At 40.9% G+C, this 17,751-nt stretch overlaps 1 protein-coding gene across 20 annotated transcripts in view; it reads right to left on the minus strand.

Annotated features, from left to right (window-relative positions):
* TCF4 (transcription factor 4) overlaps window positions 1–17,751 on the minus strand; it is a 344,386-nt gene that overhangs the window by 25,698 nt on the left and 300,937 nt on the right. For 16 of the 20 annotated variants that reach the window (XR_004427588.1, XM_033164645.1, XM_033164641.1 and 13 more), the window contains 2 exons: window positions 16,013–16,089; window positions 12,042–12,245 (listed from right to left, as the gene is read on the minus strand). Coding sequence is in view for 19 of the 20 variants with exons in the window: in XM_033164645.1 (XP_033020536.1) it covers window positions 12,042–12,245; window positions 16,013–16,089 (281 nt within the window). In the remaining variant the exon portion in view is untranslated. The remainder of the gene's footprint in view (window positions 1–12,041; window positions 12,246–16,012; window positions 16,090–17,751) is intronic. The other 4 variants (XM_033164661.1, XM_033164646.1, XM_033164644.1 and 1 more) reach the window with 1 other exon arrangement.

Genomic DNA, 17,751 nt, shown 5'->3' on the forward strand with positions numbered 1-17,751 from the left:
AATGGATCAACAAATCTCCCACTACTGAATGCCACACACCTTGACCTGAATCAAAATTCTGTTACACTTTTAGTAATCTAGAATTCAGAGTGGATCTCGTACATTCATAATCATGTGAACAGATTGCCAATATTGTTTTGATGTATAGCATAGCCTTGGTGTGTTCAAGGTGGGCATCATAATTACATATGAAATAAAGGGCTGTCAACAGGCACTAGCCATGATGGCTATGTTCTACCTGCACTGTCAGAGGCAGTGTGCCCCTAAATGCCACTTTCTAGGAATCACAAGTGAACATAGTGCAGTTTGGCACTGGGATCTGAATGGCTACTGTGAGAACAGGATGCTAAACTAGATGGGCCATTGGGATGATCTAGTTCCCTCTCCCCACCCAAGAAACTTGCTTAAAAATTGAAAAACTGCACCACTAGTTGTTTCTCAGAAAATGCATTACTTCACTAAGTTTTTAAATATATTTTGGTCTAGGTTGTCGGGGTGCTGCCCTCACCTCAGCGCAAAGGGTTGCCAGGACTTTCAGGCTATCGCGAGCCCCCGCCCCACCTGCTCAGCAATTCGTCTTCCTCCAGTGAGGAAGGCAGTGATCCCTCTAGTGGGGAGGGGGAGACAGGACGGGGAAGTAGGAGTCAGGGCTCTGATAGGGAAGGAGAGCCCTCGCATCAAGCAGGGACTGGAGGTGAAGCGCCTCTTCCGTCTCCCCACTTGTGTAGGGGGGGAGGGCCAAGAGGGGGTAGGCGGGGGTTCCGCATCCCACGGCTTTTATGCTGGGCAAAGAACCGGAAAGTGTCATTCCCGGACTCTGCCGAAGGATGAGCTAGACGTATTTCTTGGTGCTGCACTGTACATATCTGCACAATAAAGAAACTTAGTTTTAGAAACCACGGCATCTGACTGGTTACTCATGAGCAATCACTGAAAACCTTACATAGGTTAATAGTGAAAATGTGTGAAACGGTTAAAAGATCGATTGTCACAGGACTGGAAAAGATTTTTTGCCTGAACTATTGGGCAGCCGCTACCAATCAGGGGACGCATTACTGAGCCAGATAGATCAATGGTTGACAGTATAAAGGAGCGTCCTCTATATTGTATGCTATAACTGAGGTGAGACACTTTGGAAAACCAATCCTGGTTAGCCTCCTTTTCGTAAGAAAAACTGGGCACCTGCAATCAATGAAGACAGAGATTGTCAAGCATATAAAGCTGTATTGCCAAAGCCGTTTAATGCACGTTTGGAAGAATACAGCCAACCAAATAAAATAATGGCAGGTCCTTATGCACACCCTATTTAATACGTTTTAAATGATGACCATTTACAAAAAGAATCCAATTAGAAGTGTTAACGAAAAAGGGGGGGGGGAGATGATGGCAAGCAGTCCACAAGGTGATGTGTGTTAACATGAGCCCAACACTGTCAAAATGTATAAGCTGGATGGAAAGCAGGTTTGTGCACAGCTCTTATAAACTTCCATGGCTAAGGAAAAAGGGAATGACGAAGGACACTTCCAACAGAATCGGGTTCTCACACTGTGTGTGCATGTTATTGGTCCGAATTATTCACTCTTATTTAACTGTGCTCAAAGTCTTTCATCTCCATGCTATACAATAATAGTTTCCATATGACTGGTGGCTTAGCTATAAATAAGATCAAAAGCAAAAGAAAGGATTTCATAGTAACACCCCCCCCCCGGGGGGGGGAGGGAGAGAATCAGTATGAGCAGCATTAAATCAAGAAAAAATAGCAAAGTTTAACAGTTTTCTTTTTAATACAGAAAAGTACCACAGAGTAATAAGCAGCTTTCCAAACAGCTTATGAAAAAGGCATTCTGCAAGTGGTTGTCATATGCAAAATCCATTTAAACGTAACCAAAAGTGGCAAAGCAGAAGTTTGGCTTTCAAGAGAGAGAGAGCAAAAGAGAGAGGTACAGTGCCACGTCTTAAGTAGAGGGAGCAACCAGCTATAAACAAGGGGAGGGGGAGTTATTTTCATGTTTCTGCATACTGTAAAGGAAGACAACATGGCAGCACTCCACACATTTTTCTATGCTCTTCTTGTTCTGTTTTTTTAAACGGGGGTGGCGGGGTTGGATAATCTAGTATTATTATCATTATTATTGAAAGAATTGCGACATTGCTCAACTCGGGCCCATGAGCTCCGCATAAAAGGAAGTTTTATTTGGCTTCACATGTCCACTCAATGGGAAAAGCCAACTTCTCAAACTAATTTTCTTCTAGAGATGCAAAAACAACAATGCTAAGCTCCATCCCCTACTGGACAAACAGATGTTAATAATCCACGGGAGGGGATGCAGTTCCTTTGTGCCTATAGATGGCTAACACATACACTTTTGGAGCGTTTTAATACATCTGAGGACATTTCTTGCCCTTTGGGAGGCTATCTTATGGGGACTGCTGCCTCTTTCTCCCGCCACAATCACACACTTACTCCTCTCCCTAAGCACCTAAATTGGCTGATTTGGCATTCTTTGTTTAACCCACAAGGTGGAAAGGAGACCGTGGTGCTTTAAAATGTGAATCAAGCAAAGCATGGGGAGCAGCAATCGGCGCTGCCAATGAAATAAAGTCAGCAATGATTTCCTTCCTACGGAGATGATTATTCATTTTACATACTGGCTGAATTTGGAGACACTCAAGATCCAAAAGCTACAGGATTAGGAATATTAGCGTTTAGCTGTACATAATGGCCCTGCCAGCGCAACCCCCCGAGTCAAAATAAACAGTGAAATGGGGTAGGCTGGATGCCTTATTCTTAAGGAAGAGAAGAATATCTTTAAAGAGACACATGCAGTCTTCTCCCTCCTTCTTCCCCACTTGCTTCTAAGCACCTGTTGAATGGTGACCTCAACTCTACACCTCAAGATTCAGACGTTTTACAAAACAGCTTTTTAAACAAAAGACAGCTGTTTCTCATCTACGCTACAGGGGAAATAGAAATCAGGGCAGTGCTGGAGAAATGTTACCCAGAGACTTCCTATTCTCCAATAACTTTCACACACCCAGCTGCACAATGGAGCCATCCATGTGTGGAAAAGCAGGGAACACAGGCTAATGCTAAATTAAAACATGGAAACCAAATACTACTGTTTTAACAATACACCTAATTAGTTAGTTTCAAATGAATGAAGCCATTGTATTAGGTTTTTGGTTTTAAGTGTCATTTTATATAATGTCTGGATCCCCTGCTATCACCGTTATAATAAACATCAACACTATAGTTCAAAAATGATTTTAAGCGTGTGATATAATTATACAGAATTTGTAATGCTCACAAAATTAGATAGGCCTCAAACATTATATAAAATGATTGGCTGTAGCCCCCCTTTAAATGATTCAACAAGATGTTTTATTGTTTGTGAAAGAAAACCTTTCTTTCAATTAAAAAAAGGCAATGTCACAATACCTTTTTGCATTATTGTGATAATGCTAAATGTGACAGAATTAAGCAATGTATTCCTTTTACTTAGTAAACAAGGCACGGGCTTTAAGATGATTTTAAGTTGTTCCCCTCTTTTGATACAAATGCCATAAAACAACTGCTACTTTATTTCCTAAGGGCGGAAAATTCCATGAGTTAATCTAATTTGGATGTTTAAAAACACACGGACAAGCATGTGGTCTTCCTGTGTGCGATCATGTGAAGTAAGCAGGCAAATTGACAGCAGTATCCCCCAAACATAGCAGGCTGGATCCAAACGTGCTTGTTCATGAATGAAATGCACCCTTTTGTTTGTGGAAGGGGCTCAATGCAGTGGAATCGAAAGTTAGGGGTTAAGGGAAATTTGTTGTTGCTGCTGGTTTTCCCTTCTCCCTTGCAGCGCCTCCTATGCTGTTTACGAAAGTTGCACAACCCACCAGCACAGATTTTTAAGGATGCAGGGAGAAGATGCAAGTGCAATCTTGGAACTCCACTCACAGAATTTTAAATCGACATAATAAGCTGTTTCACACATAAAACTATGGCTTACTGCAAATATACAGGTTCCTCCTCTGGTCCTGCTGCTGCTGCACTGCCACCAGGAAAGCCATGGTTTGGCTTAAGTGTGTTGTCTGAACCTGGGCTTGTGGTTTGTCATGCTCAGTTTTTATGTTACATAGACTACAAAGCAAAGGCCTGGACAAGTTGGGTGCACCCAAATTTCAATGACTGATGCCTCTCAGAACACCTTATTTTGATTCCTGTGATAGTCTCTTTCAAAAGCCCCCACCTCTTGTATCTGATGACAGGGAACTGTTCTGATTCCCACTGGAGAGAGAAATTGCTCCAGTGGGAAGGTAAACAGCGTTTCCGTGCGCTGCTCTGGTTCGCCAGAAGTGGCTTTGTCATGCTGGCCACATGACCCGGAAGCTGTACACCAGCTCCCTCGGCCAGTAACGCGAGATGAGCGCCGCAACCCCAGAGTCAGACATGACTGCACCTAATGGTCAGGGGTCCCTTTACCTTTTTTGAAGTTAAAGTTTGTTGAAACAGTAAAAACCCACCATCTAATGATCTCTTTGGAATCCCAAAGGTTAAAGGAATATCTATACAAGTCTAGCTGATGACTGTAGTACAAGCTATCATTTATTCTGATGAATGGAAGTTTTCACTTGAGATTTTTAAATAGATGTTGCTGGTTGGCCATCTGCCAGGAGTTCTTTACCTATGATTCCTGCATTGCAGGGCCTCGTGGTCCTCTACAATTCTATGAATGGACTGCCATCAATGTACATGGGACTGCTTTTAGAAATTCATAAACAGAAAAGGAGGCAGGTCTCTAATCCAGAGAGCTCAGAAATCTAAATTTGGACTGTGGGAGCGACAACACAGTCGAGAGAGAAATGGAAGAGCAAGGGACGAATGTAAGGAAATGCAAAGACTGCAAATGGTAAGCTTGATTACTACGGGCGAAGGGGAGGATTTAAGAGGCTAAGGCAAAAGCTTCATGGAAAAGGTGAGTTCCAAAGATGAATCAGCAGCGGCAGGAGAGAAGCAGAACTGCACACATGCCCTCCGTTTTATTAATATTATAAGCTGTTGTGGTTTTTCTTCCCATGAGCAGTAGAATTCATATAGGAGTGTGTGCTGGTTATTTGATAAGAAAAGACTTCTGGAAACTAACTTGTGTTCTGGACCACGTCTCAGATTACTTTAAATGTACCCCCTTCCCCACATCCCCCAAAAGGTACAAAGCTGACAAAGGAAGGTGTACAGTGGGCAGAGCAGCTCCCAGCAGCACATTCTGAACAAGTTTCCGGTCCATACCTCCCACTGCTACTTTATTTACTGCAGCTGGCCAAAGTTTTATAGCCTGTTTCATGTATTAAAATTCAAATGTGGAAAACATTACCAGTGTCCTCCTTGGTTTTTTTTTATTCCCCCCCCCTTTCAACTTCCTTTTCAGTGTGGAATGTATCAAATGGTCAAAGGCTAACTTAAGACTGACTCTACTCAAAAACTATTTCCTTTGTTCTTGGTGTTTTTACTTCAAAATTTAGACCAGTTTTCGAGAAAGAAAATAGCAGCCCTGATGCTTTCTCACAAGCAACCGTTTCAGACAGTGAATAATGCTGTCTACGAACTACCAGAAACTGGGGTTCTCTGCCCCCTCCTGAAAGAGGAAACAAAGAGTGGCATTTGCAAAGCCTTCACTAGCTTGTCTTTGGCAGAGGTTTTTCTGTTTTTTGGTCATATTTCCAAAAGAAATTGCCTGCCCGTCACTGGCGTTACTGTGTTAACTGTACTTTGTGCCCGAGGTTCATTTATTATTTTATAAATTTCGCATAAGCAAACAGGAACTTGAGATCAACGGCAAAATCAACACACGAGTTTCATACTTTACATGCTGCATAATCACCATTTGATAAAGAAAGCAAACAAACCAGAGGACAAATACCTGCTCTTTCATTGCAGGAAGCCAAATTCAAGGGTCAGATATTTCCATCAAGAACTATATGCCGAGCTGACATTTCTGGCCACCCTCCCCCCGCCCCCAAGTCTTTCCTTAGCTACATCTGGCATATAAGAGAGAAGTACATATTTATGGAACAACTCTCTCTGAAGTGATGCCCTGGGTGCATGTTGCATCAGTTTAACATATGCAAAGCAAAAAAGGAGAGAGAGAGAGAAAAGCTACCCAAGAAGTGCGGGGGGGGGGGGTTTGAACCTCTCTTCTCTCTCTTGATTGAGAGCAGATATACAGGAATAGTTGCAAGTCACAGATCTGGCTTTTAATAGAGCCAGATTTCTTCATTAAAAGCAGTATTGTTTAAACACGATGTGGTATGTGTTTGTGCATGGAATCACTTCGTACAAACCCAAATCTTAAGATCCTATGTATCCCAGGGGAACCTAATACACCACCAGAGGGTAATCTAAATTACAAACCAGAATTTCCTTTTTTTGTGAATTCTCAGCAACTACGATACAGAAACAAAATCATGCCTGGTTCATGATATTTTTTTATTGGGGAAAGTAAGGAACGAGGATGCTGAAAAGGCAACTTTCCAGCTTCCTGGTCTAGTGGGTAGACTATTTCAAGCAAGCATTTATGTAGTTATCTATAAATTCCTATGGTCTACTTCTAGCCTTTAATAATACAGTGCTCAAAACACCATTGCTTTTAACTTTACTTTTAAGAGGCAATGTCTGCAGAGTTCCTTTGTTTAAATGGTCCTTCTCTCTGCATTTTTAATGACAAACAAAACTCAGTGGTAATAACTGCCATAAATCCAGTGCCTTTCATCTTGATTTGAATTAGGAGGCTGGCTACATACAGCAACACTGATTTGTAAGCATTAAACCTGGGCAAAGAGTAAGTATTTAGCCAAGAGCAGCTGGTCCAAATCACATGTTTTTAAAGGGAGAACTGGAATAATGGGTTTTGAATGTAGCCCTTTGCTGTACTGTTCATATACTATAACTCCTTGCAGAGTTTTAGTCCTGACATTTTTCAGCTTTGCCCCTAAACTGCTAAGATGCTACTTCACAACCCAATACATGCTTCCCCCGCCTTTCTTTTTTGTGCATATAATCTGGACATGGACTTCTGGCCAGAGTGATAGATCAAACTGGTCCCCATTGTAGGATCTTCTGGGCTGGCTTCCCATTTTGGCAAACTCGTTTAGAACTCTCAGCAGACATGTCAAGTGAAACACATGCAAATTCTCTGGGACTGAGTACAGGAGTAAGTGCACAAGAGAATGAAAACCACTCCATTGGACATTTTATGTTATTTCAGAGCTGTAGAGTTTTACAATGATGTCTGTATGTGTCTTGTTATTCATCATAGAGGAACAGAAAGAGAAGTTAACCATGACAAGATAACCATAGTATTCAGTGCTTACTGAATCAGATGCTCCTTGCCTGGAAAATATCAGCAGTGCAGTTTCTCCCATGAAAGCCAGATTAAAATAAATTGTTTAAAGGAAATTGACACATTTGGATCCAAAACACGAAGCTTGGAGAGCTATGATGGAAGAATGGAATCATAGATTTTTCTGGCTCCTATTAGATATGGCCTCAGGTAGAACTCAGGTCACAAATCACAAATACATAATATTGAAGTAGTTTGCCTAATGGAACTAATTAACTGATGTTTTTGTTTTCTATCAAATTAAGTCTCCCCTCAATGGGAATGAACTGTGAGCAGTACATTTTTCAGGGGTGAGTACCTAGTTTCTGCAGTGAAAAAGCAGGTTTTCTTTCTTAAGCCATTTGTTTGTTTTTACTGTCAAATTGTGATTAAGCAGCACATTAATAATGAATCATTGTGTTGATTTTGCCATTGATCTCAAGTTCCTCTTTGCTTTTATAAAATTCATAAAACAACATGTATTTATGGGATGAACCAGACAGTAGACTCTGCTGCAGTATTTGCTTTCTTGTACATATTTCAACTAGACCCAAAAACCTCACAGGATGTTCCTTGGGTTTCGACATGGGGAACTCTATCAATAACCTTTCAGCTTTTGTGCTAAAAGGCAGATTTCCTGCTGTAACTAAATTTTCCACAAAATTCCTAGCAGCAGCCACTCGTAACAAATTTATCTTATTCAGTGTAAAAGTGACCATACAGTCATTTGAATGGTTTTGACAGATGTGAGATTGCTGGTTTAATTCATGTCAGTAACTGTAGTGCAATTTTATACCTGATTTTAATTATACTTGGTTTTATTCCAGTTATGCTGGAGATTGTTTGACTGTCTCTGACAGTCTGCAAACTCTTTACTGTGAATTGTAATGGTCAATTGGATGAACAATAAACCAGAACTTGGCTTGACAAACAGCAAAATGAATGGAATTCAACAGTGTGCTCCTCTGAATGCTTCATCAGCAAAAGCATTTCATCTTGCCAGACAGAATGACCCCTCCTCTCCTGTTCCCATGCTGTTCTAGGGTTTCTCCTGACTCCTCCTCGATCTAAATTCAGGGAGCATGACGTGGGGAAGTCCCATTGAAGAAGCTGAAGTTCCTGCATGGGTTTCTGCTGATGGGATTCATTAGTTGAATCCCGCTAAATGATATTTGTGAAAGTAGGCACAACCAGTTTAGTCTCATCTTATAAAAAGGTTTTATATTTGATGACTGTCAACATCAAAGTAGTAATTAAGATAGTCTGAGCTGAGCTTCTATACATTCAACCACTGATTATCTTGAATAATAGAAACACAGAAAATAGTAACTTTAAAAATTATTCACAATGAAAGTCAATGCAGACATGGGAATCTGTAAGAGGATTCCTGAACTCACCTGGGAGTAACCCCCATTGAATTCAAACTACTTTTCAAGTGTGCAAAAGAGGGCAACCAAAGTGATAAAGGGGCTCAAACAACTTCCTTATGTGGAAAGGTTACAACATTTGGGTTTTTTAGTTTCGGGTGGGGAAGACCAGTAAGGGAAAACATGACCGATGTAAAATTTAAGCATGATATGAAAAAATTAGCTAGGGAAGAGGCTTTCTACCTCACTAATAGCACTATAACTGGGGTAACACGATGGAGATGAAGATCAGGACAGAGAAAAGGAAGTTCCTATTCACATAGTGTATATTGGCTGAACACTTTAAAAGGGGATTGTAAAATTTAATGGAGGATAAGGCAGTGTGCCTCCGGATACCAGTTGCTGAGAATCACAAGTGTGATGAGTACTGTTGTGCTAAGGTCTTCCCCCTGAGTTCCACTCTAGAAAGAGAATGCTGGACTAGACAAGGCTTTGGTCTGACAAGAGCAGAGTTCTTATCAGAATTGATGGGCTAAGGAAATTTCCTTACCTTAAAAGAGTATTTCTCCTCACTACTTGAACAGGGTTGATGGATAAGGAACTGGTAGAAAGTTTTGTGTCCTAGCAGAAGCTGACACAGAAGCTAAATATGAAGCTGCTTCATATCATGTTTTAAGATTAGCTGAAGGACTGCTTGTTACAGAAGAAGTGGCCTTGGAGACTGATCACTGTTCTATCAACCTCAGTATTATCTACACCAATAGTCTTCAACCTTTTCAGATCTGGGCTCTACATACATACATAGCGACCAACTTAATAATTTTAGCATATATTTGTATAGTGGCAATACTGCTGTTGCTCTACACCTTAACCTAGGCTGCAACCTGATAACAGGCCATAATATATCAGCTGTAGACGAATGGTATCCTCACTGCCTATCAGCAGCTCCCCAGGGAATCTTTCCGAATTTAACCTGGAAATGCCAAGGATTGAATCTGGGACCTTTTGCATGTAAATCACGTGCTCTACTATTGAGCTATGACTTTTCCCCACTGTAAGAAGCCATAAAAAGAGAGGGACAAATAGTTTTCCCAGGCATGCAGGACCAGCTCATAGTCATGTTTCTGGTGCAAAGGACTCCAAGTATTAAACCCACTGACTAGAGATGTAGATATGCAGCTAATATATTCCCCCCCCCAAAAGGTGTAGTCAAAAGGAGACAGTTGCTCCAAAAATAGGGAACAATGTGTTTGTTTGTTTGTTTTTAAAGCAAAGCACAGTGGCATTGGCTGCACTGGAATCTGAATAGCACATGCCTGCTTATAGCACATGCAGAGTCAACTTTCAGTAGCCTCTCAGTAACCAGCACAAGCATGGACTGCAGGCATGGGTACCTTGAGAGGGTAGAAAACCCCATCAGCTACCCATGAATGTCTGCTGGCTTCTGCTTGTATAACATCAACTTTGTGTCCAATGAGGTGAATTGTGGCCCACGAAAACATATGCCATGATGAATGTTTTGAGATGCCAAAAGATGCTTTCTTGTTTGTGCTGCCGCAGACTGTGTGTGAGCGTTAGTCCACCTAGCTCAGTACTATTTACACTGACTGACAGTGGATCTCCAGAGTTTCCAGGCAGGGGTCTCCCCCAACCCTATCTGGAGTTGCTGCTGTTGGAGATTTATCCTGGGACCTTCTGCATGCAAAGCAGATGCTCTGCCACTGAGCTATAGCCCCTTCGCTAGCTAGCTAACATAGTTAACCAACATGGACTAACATGGCTACCCCTATGGGAAGTACAGGGTTATATGCAGTGGTACGGTAGACACAGTGAAATTAATAGACCTTATGAACATAGGTCCATTAATTTCAGTAGGTCATCTTTGAGAAGAACTTAGTTAGATACCACCCACTGTGCTTTTCCTTTGTACTATCCCCCTGCATCCTGCATTCACACCGTCCAAAGAAAAAAGTCAAATGTTTTGGCCAAAGGTATCCTTGAGATTGATAGATAATTAGGGCTGATGCAACAGGATAGCTTCCAACCAGATTTTAAAAGTATGAACAATGGTAATAGACTGGGTGAGAGCCAATAAACTGAAGCTCAATCCACATAAGACTGAGGCACTGTTAGTGGGTGGTTCCTTAGACCTGATGAATGGGAGGGCACCTGCTCTCGATTGGGTTACACTCCATCCAACCTGGGGAACCTTCTGGATCCATCCCTTTCACTTGAGACTCAAGTGGCCTTGGTGGAGCAAAGTGCCCTCTGTCAGCTTCAGCTGGTGGCCCAGCTACCATCACTATGTTGAGAGGGATAGCCTAACTTATGGTGCCTACGCTTTGATAACTGTTAGGGTTAGATTACTACAATGTGTTATACGTGGAATTGCCTTTGAAGACAGTTCGGAAACTGCTGCTGGTGCAGAATTCAACAGCCAGGCTCCTCACTGGGGCAAAAGTGCTGGTTATCTCCCAGAAAAATACAAAGTGCTGGTTTTGACTGAAGTGTTATCTGGCTCAGGACCCCAATACCTCAAGGACCCTCCCCATGCAAACCAACCTGAACCCTACAATCATTATTTGAGGCCTTTTTCATGTGACCTATCCACATGAGGTCTGGAGGGTGACAACATGAGAACAGGCTTTTTCAGTGGTGGTTCCCCACTTGTGGAATGCTCTCCCCAGGGAGATTCACCTGGTGCCATTGTTACATAACTTGAGGTGCCATACAAAGACATTCCTTTTTCTCCAAGCCTTTGATTTTTAATTATCTATGGACTTTCTTTGTGGGTGGCATGTTTTAATCTCGTCCCCCAACCCCCAAATAAAATTGTGTTTTAATTTTTTTTAAAAAATGCTGGTTTTTATGTCTGTCTGTCTGTTTGTCTGTCTGTCTGCATGTATGTATGTATGTTCCTTGCTTAAAATATTGTAGGTTGCTTTGAGTTACCATTGCAAAAAGCAACTAATGAAGTTAATGATATTAATAATAACAACAAACAATTCGGAGAATGTTGATTCTACAACCACAAATATATGCAATATGAAAGCAATAGTTGTCTTTAAAACACATCCAGAAGAGGGCTAAATGATCTGCATAATATGAGTATGTTTGAAAACCAATTAATTGCACCAACAATATTAGCGAGGTATCATGTTTATAAGCTCAGAATGACATTTTGCCCCAATTAAATGCCTGATATAAAAGAACAGTGTAAAAAAAACCACCTAATTACTTCACTGTTGCTGTTGTTATTATTATTATTATTTTTTAAGAGCAATGTTTAATCTTTATAGCTTACCATTAGCGAGTGTCTATTGGCTGAAAGAAGGCCTGTCCCATATCCTGACCCAAGACCTCCCATTGCTCCATTATGAGAGGGCCCTATTAAGCCATGCATGTCGCTATGACTACCGGGCATGGCAGTTGAAGGCCCCACTGCATGATTCCGGAGAACATGAATAGCATCATCCAGTCTTTCCAAGCGGTCTTCAATTCGGCTTTGCTGTTTGTTTATGAAAAACAAATCAAGAGAAGCATCAGCAAATGTGAAGGGCCATTTAATGCTTGAGACAAAACTCACAGAGATTAGGAACCCCACATTTTAAAAATAATAATAATAAAATAATTCTATTGCTTCATGCTAGGCAGGGGAAGGGGGAGAGATGGGCTGCTTCTAATTTGTATTTACATTATAGACACACTATGGGTTGAATCTAAAGTTACTCCCGCTCAGAGAAGACACAGTGAAATTAACTGACCCAATTTAGTCATATACATTACTAATATATATATATATTGCTATAGAAATTAAATAATAATAACAACTTTGGACACTACCCACTGTCTTATATAAAACAGTGACACCAAAACTGTTTCTCTAGGGAACCATGCAAGTTCCGTTCAGAAAAAGACAGCTTTCATTTTCATGGGCAAAACAGGTTCATTGATTCCTCATGAACAAAACATCTGAAGTACATATGTTACCTTCTGGTTTTGAAACATTTTGCATCATTCAGAAATACCTAATTGCTGTGACAATTTAAAATGTTTAAATACACCGGGCTGCAATCCTATACTCATTTATTCCCGTGTGGCTCTGTTAATATCGAGTTAAAGTTAGTTAGGTTGTGCACTGTGATCTACATACAGCAAGCATTGTTAGGGCCTATTATTCTCATGCAACCAGAGAAAAGGGTGAGAAGGAACATATCTGGCTGCTAACCATTTCCACAGTTACTGCTTTGTTCCCTGTGGTGCAAGGGCCCAAATAACTTTCAGAACAACTGCACATTAAACAGGTTTACCACATCAGTCGCACAGCTAGACTGAGATTAAAACACACACACACGTACCAACCCCGCCCAAAACAAACCCTGGGGTAATCTGTGCCATTCACCTTCTCCAACACTTATATACAAACCCTAACCTGTTCTCTGGAGCAGCCTTATTACCACTGCATTAATTCACTATCTGGAGCCAGAAAGAGCAGTGGTATTAATTCTTAAGAAGCTGAATGTCTGCTTCACTGGGCTACTTCCAAGGGCCAACTTTCACTGACAAAATGAGGTGAACCAGTGTGTTGCTTTGCCTATTCTGCACTTCGTACCAGAATTCCCAAGGGCGCTTCTGAAGTGGATCACACAGGCCTGGTTCACAACACGCAAATGTGAGAGCTCCCAGAAAGGATCTCACAGCGGCTTAGCTGCTCCGTGGTCTTTTTTTACTGCCACGCTTAAGGAAGCCAAGGTGTGCTGTCCGAACTGGGGCTTGCGGTTGAGCTTTCTCCTCACTAACTGCAACCCACAGCCAAGAACAAACTCTGGCTGCAGCTAATGGCAAGTGAAGAGAGAGAGCATAACCACTAGCCCCAGTTTGGACAACACACTACTAAGCTAAACCTTGGCTTAGCGTGTTGCAGTAGTGTAACTTACTGGGGAGGAGCAAATTGTTTGCCAACTTCTCTATGGGAGCCTACAACATTCTCATTGTTCCTATGAGCCATATTTTGGCTTCCTGCATTATGCGAATCAAGCCTTTGCCATTATTGTAACCTTAGGAAAACTGGGCCAGGCTGATATTAACATATTTATTTACATTATTATATACCAGCTATCTTGCATATAACGTTACTTGCACTTAATCGTTACCCTTCTCTACTCCATGCCATAAGCTATGTTTTGTTTTGTTTTTAATTAGTTTAAAAACCTTTTACTATGCAGCATTCTGGGTATTTGGGGTGTGGTTTTGTTATTATCCATAAAATTGAAGTCCATCACTTTTTTTCATGGAACTAGCTGAGGAGTTATTTGGATCCCTGGCATATTGATGCCCTTTTCTTACCATCTAACCAGGAAAAAGAGAATAAACTTTTACTATTCTCAGGAAAAGGCCATTTGCAGAATACTAAGCTATATGTAAAAAAAGAAATCCAGAGATCTGCAATCTTCATCACTATTTCTTACTGTACAGTAACATAATTCTTTTGCTGAGATTACCATGTTAGTTAGATGACCACAAAGTCAACTTTTTCAGACTTGCTGGGCACTCTATGACTTATGGGTAGCCAAATATGGTGCCCTCAAGATTTTGTTGGACTATAACTCCCATCATCCCTGACCACTGGCCCTGCTGGCTGGGATTGATGGAACCGGAGGGCACCATGTTGGGAACTCTTGCATAGGTGAAGGACACCAACCAAAGTTGAACCCCCTCATGAAAAGTACCTACCATGGGATCCTCAATAACATGCTGATGCGTTGCAACAATCACCCAGTGGCAGAAAGTGGGTTATCTGGAATTTACTTAGAACCAGATGAAAAATGCAGCCACTAACACTATGCATGCTTGCAGCAGTATCATCTGGCAATAAATAATATCTGACATTCTCTCATGATAGCAGCAACGCATCTTTAATAGCCATGTGCTATAATTCATAATAATTCTGAAGTCGACTAAAATTCTGATGCTGAACTTGAGTTTTCCAAGAGTCTGCATTATGTGGCCATTCCTGAAGTCCTCAGTAGTCCTCTGTCCATCTGTCCCCCAACTGGGAATCATTTGTTTCCTATCAGCTTCTCTCTCTCTCTCTTTTTTAGTTTTCCTAGACGCTTGACTTTTAATTTTTTGTGTTTTACACTGCTTAGTTTTAATTGGTGTGACACAGACCTGCGTTTTACTTTTAATCTAGTTTTCATGAAATTTTATTGAATGTTCTTGTACTTTTATTGCTTTTATGTAAACCACTCAGTGATTATAATTATCTTAAGTGTTGTTGTTTTTTAAAAAAATGAACTAACAAATAAATCAATAAATAAATACATTTGCTATTACTGATGGAACATCAAAAGTGTGCTTATGTTATGATCCTTTACCTCCCCAACTAAGCTGACAACACAAAGAAGGTTGAAGGTTTTCTTAATTATATGCTCTTGAGTGACTTCTCTTACCCTCCCATTTAAATAAACTCTATTTATCATTTCTTTAGTATTCCATAATTAGAATCTTCAGTGATTCCATTGTCATAAACAAGTGCAGCACTAATACACAATGAGGTTTTCCCCTACCAAATGCCAGCCTGTCCTCCTTCAAATTTGCACCTCTGTACTATGTATAGCAGGGGTGCGGGTTAAACCACAGAGCCTAGGGCTTGCCAATTGGAAGGTCAGCGGTTCAAATCCCCATGACGGAGTGAGCTCCCATTGCTCAGTCCCTGCTCCTGCTGACCTAGCAGTATGAAAGCACGTCAAAGTGCAAGTAGATAAATAGGTATTGCTCCGGCGGGAAGGTAAACGGTGTTTCCGTGCACTGCCCTGGTTCGCCAGAAGCGGCTTAGTCATGCTGGCCACATGACCCAGAAGCTGTAAGCCGGCTCCCTCAGCCAATAAAGTGAGATGAGCGCCGCAACCCCAGAGTTGTCTGCGACTGGACCTAATGGTCAGGGGTTCCTTTATCTTTATTATGTATGGCATCCCTATCTTCTGCATCAAATTCTGGATTTTGTGCCCCATTTGTCACGTGTTCGTTTTTTGCCACTAGCTATCAGCTAGAGTGCACAAGGAGGGGGTGGAAGTATCTACAAATATTTAATGGTTTATGAGTGAAGTTTCAAACTACCCAGTTTGGAAATGGTCAGAAAGACTGTGAAAAATCCTAGGATGTTGCAAATCACCAGCAAAAGGAAAACCTGTGTTAGAAAAGTGGCTGAGAAATGGAAGAAGTAGACAGCAAATGAAATACTAACACCAATGAGGTCACCAGTCAAAAACATACCAAAGAGTGTAAGGGACCTTCATAATTGGGAGATGATGATGCTTGCCCTCCATTCCTAGACCAAACAGCTGTGCCTGCTAATAGTAAAATGGGAGTTACCATCGGAACTATGCAAACAAAATGCTTCTTTTTAAAATATATATATGTTTAAAATATGTTTAAAATATATATATGGAGACATGTAAATGCTTTTTCCTAGACAGACATACAAAACAGTCTTATTGAGAACTTTCAAAATATATGCTGATTAAGTAGAAGAAAAAGTACCTTTGTAGCAAATGCCGACGATACATGCTACAAAGGTTCTCCAGATTAGTCGTTAACATGCAAACTTTCACTGACTGGCGACTGTACCTACTAAAAGCTGCATCAGGAAGAGAGGTGTCACCAACTGAAGCAAGAATCACTCTCTTTAAAAAGTGCTAAGGGGACAGCTGGACTGTGCCATAATTCTATAAATGGGAGACAGTATCACTGAATCATCAAACCTATGGCAAGCTTCTTTAAAAAAATAAAATAATCAAGAATTCCATTCTTCTGTTCCACAAACGCCATTCATTTTAATGCACCAAATGAAGGGAAACTTCTGGTGTACAGTGCCTATCTGCACTGCAATTTTCACATTTGGTTACTGGCTCTCAAGAGTATTGAAAGAGGCTGCCTTTTTATTTGGGTCATTCTATTCAGCCAGCCAAATTGCTCTTAAGAGTGAAATACAAAAGGGTCAACAGGGTTATGTATCCGTTTCCTAATGAAGTCACACTGAACACCCAGGGATCAAATGTTGTTTTGGAAGATCTTCCTTACAGAATGTGCTTATGGAGATTAATAATCTGGATATTCACAATGTGACTTTCCCCTTCTATGACACAATTGGTTTTCTGAATAACAGCAGAGCCATCCACATTTTTTTCCTTTAGACTATCTATGGCATAACTTGACACATGGGATGCACATGGAAGCAAAATCAGCAATTTCTAAATCTAAATTAAGGGACATGTTCTAAATTTACAGAGGTTCAATTGAGACCTTTAATATAATTGTTTCACTCTGGAATATTTATCAAAATGTGCCATTTGGGAGAAAGATAAAGAGAACTGTTATCAACCTATACTCTCAAGGTATTATTTTGATAAAAATTATTTGTTCAAGAGGTTCTTATTTTCTCCTCCATTATATTTATTTAGACTGCTTAATTCTCTTGATTTTGACAGTCAATCTGTTGCAGAATGTGCTAGTTAAGTGGATCTGTTAATCCCGTATATGCTTACTTTGGTTATCTGCAGACTACTCAGCATCCACAGTGCAAACCTAACCTCACTTACCCAGGGGTAAGTCCCACTGAATTCAAAGGGGCTTATTTCGGAATAGACATACTTAGGATTGCAGAGAAAGGTATCCAATATCATGCACTGCTTTGCCACTACCCTCATACCTCCCTTGTAATGGGATGGGGCTCGCCACAGGAAGATATGAACAATTAAAAAGGAGATTTTGCATTGCAAATAACTGCAACATCTTCCATTTAGTCATTCACTTCACTCTGCAATGAAGGGATTTGCCGCCTTAACTCTTGAGTGTGTGGATGGGTTTCTGAAAACAGGGAAGCACAGTTGGGGCATTGCTCTTTAACTAGACTTCAGATGACCCCCGGAGTCCCTTTCAACTCTACACCTCTATGATTCTATGTGTAGAAAAATTCCCCGCTACATGTTTCCTATCTCATGTAGTTCTCATGT

The sequence above is a fragment of the Lacerta agilis genome, chromosome 11 (assembly GCF_009819535.1).
Source record: "Lacerta agilis isolate rLacAgi1 chromosome 11, rLacAgi1.pri, whole genome shotgun sequence".
Taxonomy (NCBI): Eukaryota; Metazoa; Chordata; class Lepidosauria; order Squamata; family Lacertidae; genus Lacerta; species Lacerta agilis.